Below are 12,644 nucleotides of genomic sequence, written 5' to 3' on the forward strand. Positions count from 1 at the left end.
TGTCTCATGCCTGTAATCCCAGCACTTTGGGAGGCTGAGGTGGAAGGATCGCAGGAATTCCAGAACAGCCTGGGCAACAAAGCAAAATCCTGTCTCTATAAATTTTTTTTTAAAAATTAGGCTGGCCGTGGTAGCTCCTGCCTAGAATCCTAGCACTTTGGGAGGCCAAGGCAGGAGGATTGCTTGAGCCCAGGAGTCTGAGGTTGCAGCAAGCTATGATGATGCCACTGGACTCTAGCCCAGGTGACAGAGCGAGACCCTGTCTAAAAAAAAGAAAAAGAAAAAGAGAAAAAAAAAGAAAAGAAAAGAAAGAAAGAAGGAAGGAAGGAAGGAATGAAGGAAATCATAATTTTGCAAGCAGCATAGTATTAATAATAATTGGTTTGTGCAAGAATCATTAATGAATGCTAAAATCATTGGGTAAAAATCAGATGGGAAATACAATATTCTCAAACAGGATTATCTCAAATAGGATAGTCTCAAAACATCTCCGCCAGATTACTTACTAATTACAAAAGGAAGAAACCTTTTCAGTAAAGAAACCTAACAGATTCCACCTTAACCAAATGTTTCAAGTTAACATCAAACCCAAATTGAGACTTTCTCAATTGGCCTGTACCCTTCAAATATCAATGTCATGAAAGACAAAGACTGAAGAATGACTCCAAATTAAAGGAGTTTAAAAAGACATAACAACTAAATGCAACATGTGATGTCAGAGTTTGAGAAAGAGCTTCCTATAAATGGTCACCTCTTCAGAGAGGACTTCCCAAACCACCTGCCATCTACAGTAGCTCCCCAGCCCATCCATCACTTGCCATCTGCTCTGTTTCCTTACGTTTTCCTTTCCTTACTTTTTTCAAAGCACTTAGCGTGAGAGCTCTAAGTGTAAGCTCCACAGCTAGACTTCTTGGTGTTTGAAACCTTGTGATTTGGGCATGTTACTTAACCTTTTTTATCCCAGTTCCCTCATCTTCAAAATGAGGATTATAATGCTGCCCACTTCAAAACTTCAAAAGATTATGGGAGAGATTAAATGAAATGATATCTGTAAAACACTTAAAATAGTGCCTGGCCCATCGTAAGGCCCCCAATTAACATTAACTGCTACTTTTATTATTTTTGTTTGATGTTATATTATACATTTATTCATTTACTATTTGTTTCTCCTTTTAGAATGTAAGCTTTATTAAGGTAGGAGTTTTGTTTTGGTTTGCTTGTTTGGTTGGTTTTTATTAAAACAGTACTAGCACATAGAAGGCACATAGTAAGTATTTGTTGGATGAATAAATGCATAAAAAACAAACAGTGAATGAGATTTTTTTAAGTAAAATTTCACCTGATGTTATATATTACTTTAAAATTTGAAACTTCCATTAAGATACAAAGAAGAGTGGGGAAGAATATGATTATGTACAAGAATTTTGAGAATTCTTAAAAAGGGGGGAAAAATCTAACGAGTACAGAATGGAAGGTCAAGATTCTGACACTATTGGTGGCAAAAACAGCAGCCATGCCCACATTTTCTCCAGGCAATCTGGTTATAAATGCCCTAGGAGGGCTTTCTGAGCACACAAACTATCAACATGGCCAGTGTAAACTTTTGTGTCAAGCTAACCCATCATTATTTAACAGCTCTGTAATGCCATAGAGGAAGGAAAAAGGATTCAGAAAAGGATTCAGAATACAGCAGTCCAATGAACTCCTCCTTAAAGAAAGGTTCCGTGGTGAAGTATGTTTGAGAAGCCTGGTTATTGTTTCCTTGTTAGCAGTTCTCAAAATCCACTGAACCTAGTGCTTCCCAAAGTCACTTGCTCATGGAACACCTATCTAACAACTATTAACAGATGATGAAAAACATTCTGGAATTACTATACAGAGAGTCTATTTTCTGTATAGAATTTTACAAATTGATCAGAGAGCACTACAGTTAATGGGAGAAAGGAAGATAACAGTGTGAGGATCTCACAGGTAACATCACAGTAGGCTTCTGCAAGGTTGGCATTATGTGGTACAAATCTATCTTACCAGCTTTGTCTCGGACCATTTCCCCACATGCTACCTTTGCTAGAGCCAACTCTATTGTCATGTGCTCCTGGAAGCTCTAACGTTATTCATGCTACTAATCCAAAATGGGGCATTGAAGAAATGAATTAATAGAGGTGATTTACAACCCAATATCTGATGCCTGTTTCTTTTTTGTTGTTGTTGTTAAAGCCAATCTCAGATTTCAGAGGATAGCTTAAGACTACATACTATTTTAGGTCCCAGGTAATAATACCAATGTGTCGTAACATCAAAGACTTAGATTTGAGCCTTTGTAGCTATAAGTAAATGTTATTTATATCTTAATATATTGAGTTTGTACCTAGCGTTCCAAGGTCAGCAAAAGGATCCAGAGTCTGGGGTTTGCTTTGATGGGTGGGAGTACCATGCGAGGATCCTGTTGGGCTGGTGGCAGCTGACTTGCTTCCCATTCCAAAGCCTCCTGAAAGGAAATAGGTCATTGAAAATGAGTTAGTTGTCTGAAGCTGAATTCTGAAATTCAGAATTTCAGAGCTGTTGTTCATTTGTCTCCAAGGCAAATTAGGACAGGATTTGGAAATGTGTAAGAAGTTGCTAGGCCCTGTTTCTCTGACCTGGGTGAATGGTGGCCTGGAGCAAGGACAGGACACAGAAAAGACAGATGCTTTTTCCCAGCCACACGTGTGAACTATTATTTCCAGTGTTTACCTCTCATGTCCCCTTTCCTACGGGATTTGCCAATTCCTAACTGAGTAACTTTGGGAATCTTGTTTTATGTCTTTGAGCTTCAACATCTTATCATTGGTTTAAAAAAAAAAGGAAACAATAAGAAACCAAAATCACAGGCAACAAAAGAAAAATAGACAGGACTACATCAAACTAAAAACTTCTATGCAGCAAAGGTGACACTCAACAGAATAAAAAGGCAGCAGAGTAAAAAGACCACTATCTCTCACCATATATAAAAACCAACTCAAAATGGATTAAAGACCTAAATTTAAAACCCAAAACTAAGAGACTTCTAGAAGAAAACATAGAGGAAAAGCCCTATGACATTGGTCTGGGCAACATTTTTGGATATGACCTCAAAAGTACAGGTAATAAAAACAAAAATTGACGACAGGAATTATATCAAACTAAAAAGCTTCTGCACAGCAAAAGAACAAACAACAAAGTGAAGAGATAGCTTACAGAATGAGAGAAAGTATTTTCAAACTATCCATCTGATAAGGGGTCAATATTCAAAATATATAAGGAACTCAAACAACTCAATAGCAAAAAAACAAATAACTCAATTAAAAATGAGCAAAAGACCTAAATAGACATTTCTCAAAAAAAGATATATAAATGGCCAACAGATATATGAAAAAATGCTACCATCATTAATCACCAGGGAAATGCAAATCAAAACCACAATGACATATCACCTCACTCCTGTTAGAAAATCATTACCAAAAAGACAAGTGTTGGTGAGGATGTGGAGAAAATGGAACCCTTAACACACTGTTGGTGGGAATGTAAACTACTACAGCCTTTATGGAAAACAGTATAGAGTTTCCTTAAAATATTAATAGTAGAGCTACCATATGATCCAACAATCCCACTACTGGACGGGTGTGTGTGTGTGTGTGTGTGTATCCAAAGGAAAGGAACTCAGTGTGTTGAGCAGATATCTACACTCCCATGTTTACTGCAGCACTAATCACAATAGCCAAGATATGGACTCAACGTAAATGTCCATCAGTGGATGAAAGGGTAAAGAAAATGTGGTGTATATACACCATGGAATACTATTCAGCCATAAAAAGAAGGGATTCCTGTCATTTGCAACATCATGGATGAACCTGGGGGACATCATGTTAAGTGAAATATGCCAGGCACAGGAAGATGAGCACCATATGATCTCACTCATATGTGGAAGCTAGAAAAGTTGATCTTATGAGAGAGTAGTATGAGAGTAGTGAGAGAGTAGAATGGTGGTTACCAGAGACTAGGGTGGTTGGAAGCAGGCAGGGGATGAGATGTTGGTTAAAGGATATATAATTACAGCTAAATAGGAGGAATAAGTTCAAGAGATCTACTGTACAGCATGGTAACTACAGCTAATGATGACATGCCACATTCTTGAAAAATTCTAAGAGAGTGGATGTTCACTGTTCTCACCACGAAAACGATAACTATGTGAAGTAATGCATTTGTTAACCAGTTAGATTTAACCATTCCACAATGTATATACACAAATATATACAAAACATATATATATAAAACATCACGTTGTACATGATAAATACATACAATTTTATCTGTCAATTGAAAAAAATTTTAATCAAATAAAGAAGGAAACCCTGTTAAGTGCTACAACGTGGATGAACCTTGACGACATCATGCTAACCGAAATAAGCCAGTCACTAAAAGACAAATACTGCATGATTCTTCTCATATGAGGTACTGAAAGTAGTTAAACTCAAAGAAACAGGAATTAGAATGGTGGTTGCTGGGGCTGGGGGGAGGCAGGAGTGGCAGCTGTTGCTTAGTAGGTGTCGAGCCGCAGTTATGCAGGGTGGTCAGTGGGAAGGAAGGGGTTGTTCTGAGGATCTGCTGCACAACAAAGTGCATGTAGTTGACAATGTTGTATCGTATGTACACGTGGAAATTGTTGGGAGGGTGAATGTTATGTTATGTGGTGGGGGTAAGGGTGCCACAATTCTTTTAAAAAGGAAATAGTAACTGCTTCAGAAAGTAGCTGTTATAAGCAGATTGTGTGTCTTTGTGTGTGCATGTGCTTAACTTGTCCGGCATTGTGAAGGCAGTCATGCAAGATGGCTCTAAATAAATGCCAGAGTAGCCACAAGAAAGAGACCTTATTGACAAATCCAGCCCTTAAACAAGTACTTTGTGAGGAAGGAAGAATATTCACATTTATTCAGGATCTACTCTATACCAGAAACTTTCATAACTTAAACTTACACAACTATATGGCACAAAAGATATTATCCCCATTTTTCAGATTAGAAAACTGAGGCTCAGACTTGCCAAAAAACTCCAAGAGTTTCTAAGTGGTCAAGTTAGATATACAGCTGTATCTGTGTGATTCTATTGTCAAGACAGACATTCAGCAAATGAGATTTAAAAGATAAATAACATAATAAGTAGCACTATCATGTCATCAAGTGCACCGGGAAAAGCCCCTCCAGAATACGAGTGAGTCTTTAGGAAAAATCAACACAAATGACATAGTTGGTTATACTACTCTGTAGGTATTTACTTCATCTTGAGTAAAGGTTATGCTTTGGCAGTTGGTTAAATGTGTACAAAAAAATAACCTGCTGACCTTTACCTGGTTTAGCATGCCAGTCCCAACCTCCCGAAACATCTGGCTGAATGTTCACAGCAGGTGTACTAGAAGCTGCAAATGGGGAGAAAAAAAAGAATAAGAACAAGATAGCTCAGAATCCACTTTTCTGAGTCCACACAGGATAACGCCACCCATTCCACGAAGCCTGCATGGCCTCCCAAGATGAAAGAGATTCATTCCTTCTTCTGAGTTCTCACCACACTCGGCAACACTCGGTATTTTCTGCTTTCACCTATGGTTGCTGACATGGGGCTTGGTAGAAACCATAGATTGTTGGCCTCTGCTCCTTCTTTAGCTCACCTTTGCTCTACCTCCATAACCACACACTTTGAATTATAACTGAGCATGTGTCTGTCTCCCTGAAACCGTGGGTCCCTTGAAGGTAAGAATTATCTTATGTATGTGTCCCACCCCTGTACTTAGCACAGAGTCAGTGGACACTAAGAAAAGAGGGGAAAAAAACTTAAACTCAATTCACCTTAGCTACACATTAACAAGTGTATTAGAGGCATGACCCACTTAGAACTGAAATTTTGTTTTCTCCTCTGCTGTGACAAGAATTGAGAATGATGAGTCATTCAGAAAATGTACTGGGCACTGACTATATATCACCCACTATGCTAGTGCCAGGGATGTGTCTATTTTTAATCAAAATAAACTCATTGCAGCTTCAAAAAAGATCACTTTGACCCCTCTCAAACTTCCAAACACATAATTTTAAAGATATGTTCAGCTACAGAGAATCAGCTGTCCTAGAGGAATATGTAAGTTTGGTAGGAAGTTTTTTCTACATCTACAAAATCTATATAAGAAACAGGATGCCATAAGAAAGAATTTCATTCTAAGGCACCTCTAAGTTTTGCCCATAAAAATTAGTGAGTGAAATACAAATACTAAACTGACATTGCAAGTGGGATTTAAAACACACACACGTGCACACGCACACACACCCCACCAAAAGAACTTTGAAGGCACCAAGATTAGCATTCCAAGCCTTTTATTTACCTGTTTTGTTTATTTAGTATCAACCAAGACATTTTGTACCTTCGCATCATTAAGTTAAAAAGAACATGCCATTATCAGCAATAACAATTTTTTCCTTTCTAATCTTCCCTTCTCTTTTTCCCTAGTAACTCATGAAAAATGAGGAGGACATTAGGCAGTTTTGCCAGTATTTACTGTCTGATTTCCTTTAAACTCTGATCTCTTTCTCACATCCCACTAGGATATAGAACGAGGCATTATGACTTCAACCTTATTACTAATCAAACCCACAGATCCTATGACTATCCAGCACATGCAAGGAACCAAGGGATAGAGAACTAAAAGATGTGTCTGTTGCCTATCCTTAAGAAACTCAAAAATCTGTTGAAGAGATAGGAATATACAAAGGAAAAGTAATTACCTAATATTTTAATCTCTATTTTGCCTTTTATTATGCTTATTTGTTTACTTCCGACACCATGTCCCAAGTGATTATTCTCTTTAGAGAGGATGTTCAATAACTATTTGTTTAAGTCAAAGGCAGTATCTCTTCATTTTCAGAAAAAATTGGTGATGACTTATAGAAACCTGGGGGAAGTACCTCAAGGATTTGGAGGTAGGCAATCTGACCTCCCAACTCAGGTTTCCCCTGTATGCTATCCTAGATAAAGTTGATGCAATTGCCTCACTAGCAGTGGAATGATAATTTCTTTTCCGGCAAGGATAGAGGAAAATTCTTTTCACTCACTGGCAAGATACAGGCCAAAATGAGAAATGTAGCCACAAAACAAAGGAGTGCTAATTGGCTTAAACCAGGTAATAAACAACATGTTCTAACCAGCTCATCAGAAACAGAGAACTGGACTCAGAATCGCCGTGCTGAAGTACGAACATCCACGGCCATGGGACATAAAAGGTAGTACTCTTATCAAAACAACAACGTTAAAGTATTAAAATCTGGATAATGTCTAACCTCATAGGCACTATCACTATGCATCAAAGAAACTTTGATAGGAAAAATTAATTAATTCATTTTATATTTATTCATTAGATAGAAAGATAGATAGTACCTAATGTGTGCCAGTAATTCTTTCAGGCGTTAGGGATGAATTATTGAATGAAACAAACAAAAAAAATCCTTGCCTTTGTGGAACTCATGTTCTAGTGTGGGGAGATAGATAACAAAAAAATAAACATAACATTGGCCAGGCACTGTGGCTCATGCCTGTAATCTTAGCACTTTGGGAGGCAGAGGCAGGAGGATCACTTAATCCCAGGAGTTCAAGACCAGTCTGAGCAACATAGTAAGACCCTGTCTTTTGAGCAAAGACTCAAAGGAGGTGAAGGAATTAACCATGCAGATATTTGGGGAAGAGTTTGAGGCAGAGGGAACAGCCAGCACAACAGGAAAGATGCCAGCCACTGTGGCTGGAATGGAGAGAGCAAGGGGGAGAGAATAGAAATTGAGGTCACAGGCACTGGGATGCTAGAGCACACAGGGCCTAGCCTGGACGTTGGCCTTTATGCTGAGTTGGCCTTTATGCTTAAGGACATTGGCCTTTATGCTGAGTGAAATGGGGAGCCATTCTTAGCAGAGCAATGACATTTTAAATGAGTGAGCAAACAACTCTAACCTACATCCCTGCATCTTTCCTCCTGCAGGTAATCAACATCCAATCAGGAGACTCTCTTAAGTGGGCACTACTCATTGGTGAGAGGTGAATTTTTTGTTTGTTGTCCTGTGAACCCCTTCAAATAGTCTGAGATTAAAGACCAGTTGGATTTCACCCATAAAGGTTGCTCCTGGACTGATTACTTTTTCTCAGTCAAGGTGCAGTTTGGCCAGTGTTACACAATTCATCTTCCTTTCGCATCGGCATGGCTTCCTGAAGTGAAGCTGATGACTGGACTGTGTTCTCCAAGCAAACTCAGGGTACCTTCAGCAATACAACCCTTTCTAAGGTTGTGGCCAATAATGTTCAACAGCCTTCAACATCAGGAATGAGCTATAATTCTCAGGCTCAAAGCCATTTATCCTTGACTGAAAACCTCTAGTTTTAATCAACGTTACATAAGTGATACACTTTTGTACTTACAAATGGATGTGATTACTATTCTTTCTATACAACCTATGTCTCTGACATACAAATGTAATTTGGGCTACACATGTAATTTAAAATTTACTAGCAGTCACATTTTAAAAAGTAATCCCATTATCATTCTTTACAGATCTGGAAAAAATAATTCTACGCTTTATATGAAACCAGAAAAGACCTCGTATAGCCAAAGCAATCCTAAGTAAAAAGAACAAACTGGGAGGTATCAGTCTACTAGACTTCAAGCTGTACTACCAGGCTATAGTAATTAAAACAGCATTGTACTGGCACAAGAATAGAGACACTGACCTCTGGAACATGACTGAGAATCCAGAGATGAAACCATCTGCATATGGTAATCTAATCTTTGACAAAGCTGACAAAAATATACACTGGGAAAAAGAATCTCTTTTCAACAAATGGTGCTGGGAAACCTGGATAGCTACATGCAGAAGAATGAAACTGGATCCCCACCTCTCACCTCTCACAAAAATCAATTCAAGATGGATAACAGACTTAAACCTAAGACATGAAACCTTAAGAATTCTAAAAGAAGATGTTGGGAAGACCCTTTCAGACATCGGCCTAGGCAAGGAATTCTTGAAAAGAACCCCAAAGCAATTGTCGCAGGAACAAAAATAAACAAATGGGATCTAATCAAATTAAAAAGCTTCTGCACTGCCAAGGAAACTATCATTAGAGCGAATAGACAGCCCACAGAATGGGAGAAAATATTTGCTCTCTAAACATCTGATAAAGGGCTGATAACCAGAATCTATCTAGAACTCAAAAAAATCAACAAGAAAAAATCAAACAACCCCATCAACAAATGGGCAAAGGAAATGAACAGAAACTTTTCAAAAGAAGACAGAATAATGGCCAGCAAACATACAAAAAAATGCTCAACATCTCTAATCATTAGAGAAATGCAAATCAAAACCACAATGAGATATCACCTAACCCCAGTGAGACCAGCCTCTATCAAAAAATCCCAAAACAACAAATGTTGGCGAGGATGTGGAGAGACAGGAACACTTCTACACTGCTGGTGGGACTGCAAATTAGTGCAACCTCTGTGGAAAAGAATTTGGAGATACCTCGGAGAGCTAAAAATAGAAATACCATTCGACCCAGCAATAGCACTATTAGGCATCTACCCAAAAGAACACAAAACATTCTAGGATAAAGACATCCGCACCCGAATGTTTATGGCAGCACAATTCACTATTGCAAGGATGTGGAAACAACCCAAGTGCCTGTCAATCCATGAGTGGATTATTAAAATTTGGTATATATATACAATGGAATATTACTCAATCATAAGAAATGACAGTGATCTAGAACCTCTTACACTTTCCTGGATTAAACTTAAGCCCATTATCCAAAGTGAGGCACCACAAGATCAGAAGAATGGGCTCCACTTGTACTCGCCATCAAATTGGTACTAACTGATCAACACTAGGGTGATCACATGGCAGTAATACTCTCCAGGAATCAGGGGGATGGGGGGGTAAACCTGCAACTAAAGGACATGGGGAGCATTGTAGGGGGGAAGGGCATGCCTTTAACCCTCGCTTGGGTGAGGCAGACATAAAGTGTAACCATAATGTTTGTACCCTCATAACACCCTGAAATAAAAAAAAAAAGTAAAACCAAGCTAGTGAAATTAATTTTAATAACATATTTTATTTAACCCCATATATTCAAAATGTTATTTTAACAAGTGACCAGTATTAAGAATATTAATGAGATACCTTACATTCTTTTTTTTGTATTAAGTTTTGAAATCTGCTACGTAATCTGTACTCGGAGCGCACCTCAGATCAGACTAGCCACATTTCAAGTGATCAACGGCCACTTGTGACTAGTGGTTACCATATCCTAAACTTTGTGTTCTGGGGAATACTAATTTTGTGGAATACAAATATATTTTATTAATTTAAGAGCTATATTTTCCACATTTCAAAGATTTTCCCAACAAGGATGTATCTTTCGATCATTTAAAAATGGAAGTATTTTTTCTTTCTTATTGATACATAAAATAACGATACATCCTACAACCAATGGTGATTTATGATTCTGTTCATATAGTTCTAACACAAAAAAGAATACCACAGTCAAATAAACAAACAAATAAATAAATAAATAAAACAAAGTTAAGCAGGCTTCTTTTTTGTAACACACCCCAAAGCTTTTACTACCTTAATGTTAATTATTAATTTCCAAAAAAGAAATGTACAATGTAGCTTTTTCAAAAAAAAAAAAAAAAAAAGCACCCACAGGATGCTCTTGTATCTGAGCACCTACTGATACTTTGTGGAAAACTATGATCCACCAAACACAACATAAAATACTTTCTTACCGTGCACTGTAGGTGAAGGACTTCTTGTAGGCTGAAGAAAGGGGTCACTGGAAGCACTGCCCGTGTTCAGAAAAGAACCCAGCAGATCTTGACCTGATGGTTTAGCAGGTGCTCCAAATGGGTCAAAGGTGGCACCTAGAAAACAACGGGAGAAATGTATTTATTTGTCCTATGAGTTCATCCATTCACTAAATATTAAAGAATTGTCACTATTGGTTGGCCCTAGGCCAAATTCTTGAAAAATCAGGATGATACATGCCTCCTGGGCTGTTCCACAGGCCTATCCTAGACTCAAAACTTCCTGCAGGGCTAATAATGGACCCAAAGGATTTCTGACCACACATGAATAATCCCATCTTTGTGGACAAAGGAGTAGTTTGGATTTACCTGCCAGATGAACCACAGTCAATACCACTGCCGCTACACAAAACTATTAATAATCTGCTGCCCAGCAGATGTTAGGAAAGCATTATGCCAGTGAAGTCATAGCTAAAAACTTATTAAACCACATATCCTACCTGGGTTTTAATATCCTACCTGGGTTTTAAGAGCGGGGTTTATTTGTTAACTAGCTTTATCCCTCCTCATCATGACTTAGAGTACATTATAAATATTAATTTATACTAAATTAGAGGCATTCTCCAATAACTAAAACTATTCAACACCACGAGACCAGAGCTCATAATTTCGTTCAACAACAATGCTGACAGGTAATGATTATCCCGATTTTACAACCGAGGAGATTAAGATTTTTTCATGAAGTTTACACAGATGGTTAAGTGTTGGTCCTGGGATTCAAATCCAGGCCTTTAACTCTAGACTTGGTATTCTTTCAACTTCCTCTTGGGGGGCAGAATACTTGCATTCTACACCTGGGTCTGCCACTAATCCTCTGGGCTATCCTCAGACAGGTCAATCAACATATCTAGGCCTCAGTTTCATTGCCTGTACCCTGAGGCACAGAATTAACTGATGGGTGTGAGGCCCCTGCTAGCTGTGGCACTGGAATACAGCTACCTGCACGGGACTGTGATGAATGAAACTGACAGTCTCGCAGGGTGCACAGTCTTAAAACATGGCCATCAAGTACTATGCTGTCTTGGATCTTGAGGATTTTTTTTCTGACAGAGCTTTTTGCCACTTTGGTGAGCTGGATGGAAAGCAGAGAAGTATAGAGAAAATAGCCTTGGCATAGGAGTCGGGGCACGGAGTTCACATCCTGGCTTCACCAATAACTAATGGGAGAGCTTGAGCCTCAACACCTGTACTCTGGCTCTGAACCCCACTCTCATAAAGGATGCCTCCAGCTGAACCACCATAAATCAAGACCAACCCAGAGCTTTCTGAGAAGTGAAGGGTAAGCTTGGAGGAAAAAGATCCTATAGGACACTATAGGCCTGAAGAGCTGAGACATTTCTTTTTACCCTTCTTGGTTAATGATGACAGTAGGCCAGGGGGAAGCTTTTTTGAGTTGGTTCTTTAGAAGCTATAATGGATCTCTGCTTACCCAGCTACACTGTCTTGCTTGCAAATGTCAAAAAGACTGTGGATGGCCCGTGGTAGAAAGGGTTGAGTCTGCAGCAATGAGCAGAGTGAAACTAACTGAGCCCCAGGGGGCTCCAGCTCCTTGTCTGGTACCAATTGCTCTGTTTCAGTCAGCTGTGCTGATGGCATGAGTCACTTAAATATATTTTGAAATAACCAAACACTTCTCTGCATAGCCAAAGTGTATCCAGAAAATTACAATTCCAGGAAGGCATTACGGGAAAACTGAGGAAAAGCTCTGGAGTCAAGTGACCTAGTTTTGGACTCTGGCCCCATC

At 38.7% G+C, this 12,644-nt stretch overlaps 1 protein-coding gene across 2 annotated transcripts in view; it reads right to left on the reverse strand.

Annotated features, from left to right (window-relative positions):
- Positions 1–12,644, reverse strand: part of DNAJC6 (DnaJ (Hsp40) homolog, subfamily C, member 6) — a 140,313-nt gene that overhangs the window by 15,040 nt on the left and 112,629 nt on the right. For both annotated transcript variants that reach the window (XM_012639475.1, XM_012639474.1), the window contains exons 13-15: positions 10,823–10,957; positions 5,363–5,431; positions 2,369–2,488 (exon numbers count right to left, since the gene is read on the reverse strand). In XM_012639475.1, the coding sequence (XP_012494929.1) occupies positions 2,369–2,488; positions 5,363–5,431; positions 10,823–10,957 (324 nt within the window). The remainder of the gene's footprint in view (positions 1–2,368; positions 2,489–5,362; positions 5,432–10,822; positions 10,958–12,644) is intronic.

The sequence above is a fragment of the Propithecus coquereli genome, unplaced genomic scaffold, assembly GCF_000956105.1.
Source record: "Propithecus coquereli isolate 6110/MARCELLA unplaced genomic scaffold, Pcoq_1.0 Scaffold14, whole genome shotgun sequence".
Taxonomy (NCBI): domain Eukaryota; kingdom Metazoa; phylum Chordata; class Mammalia; order Primates; family Indriidae; genus Propithecus; species Propithecus coquereli.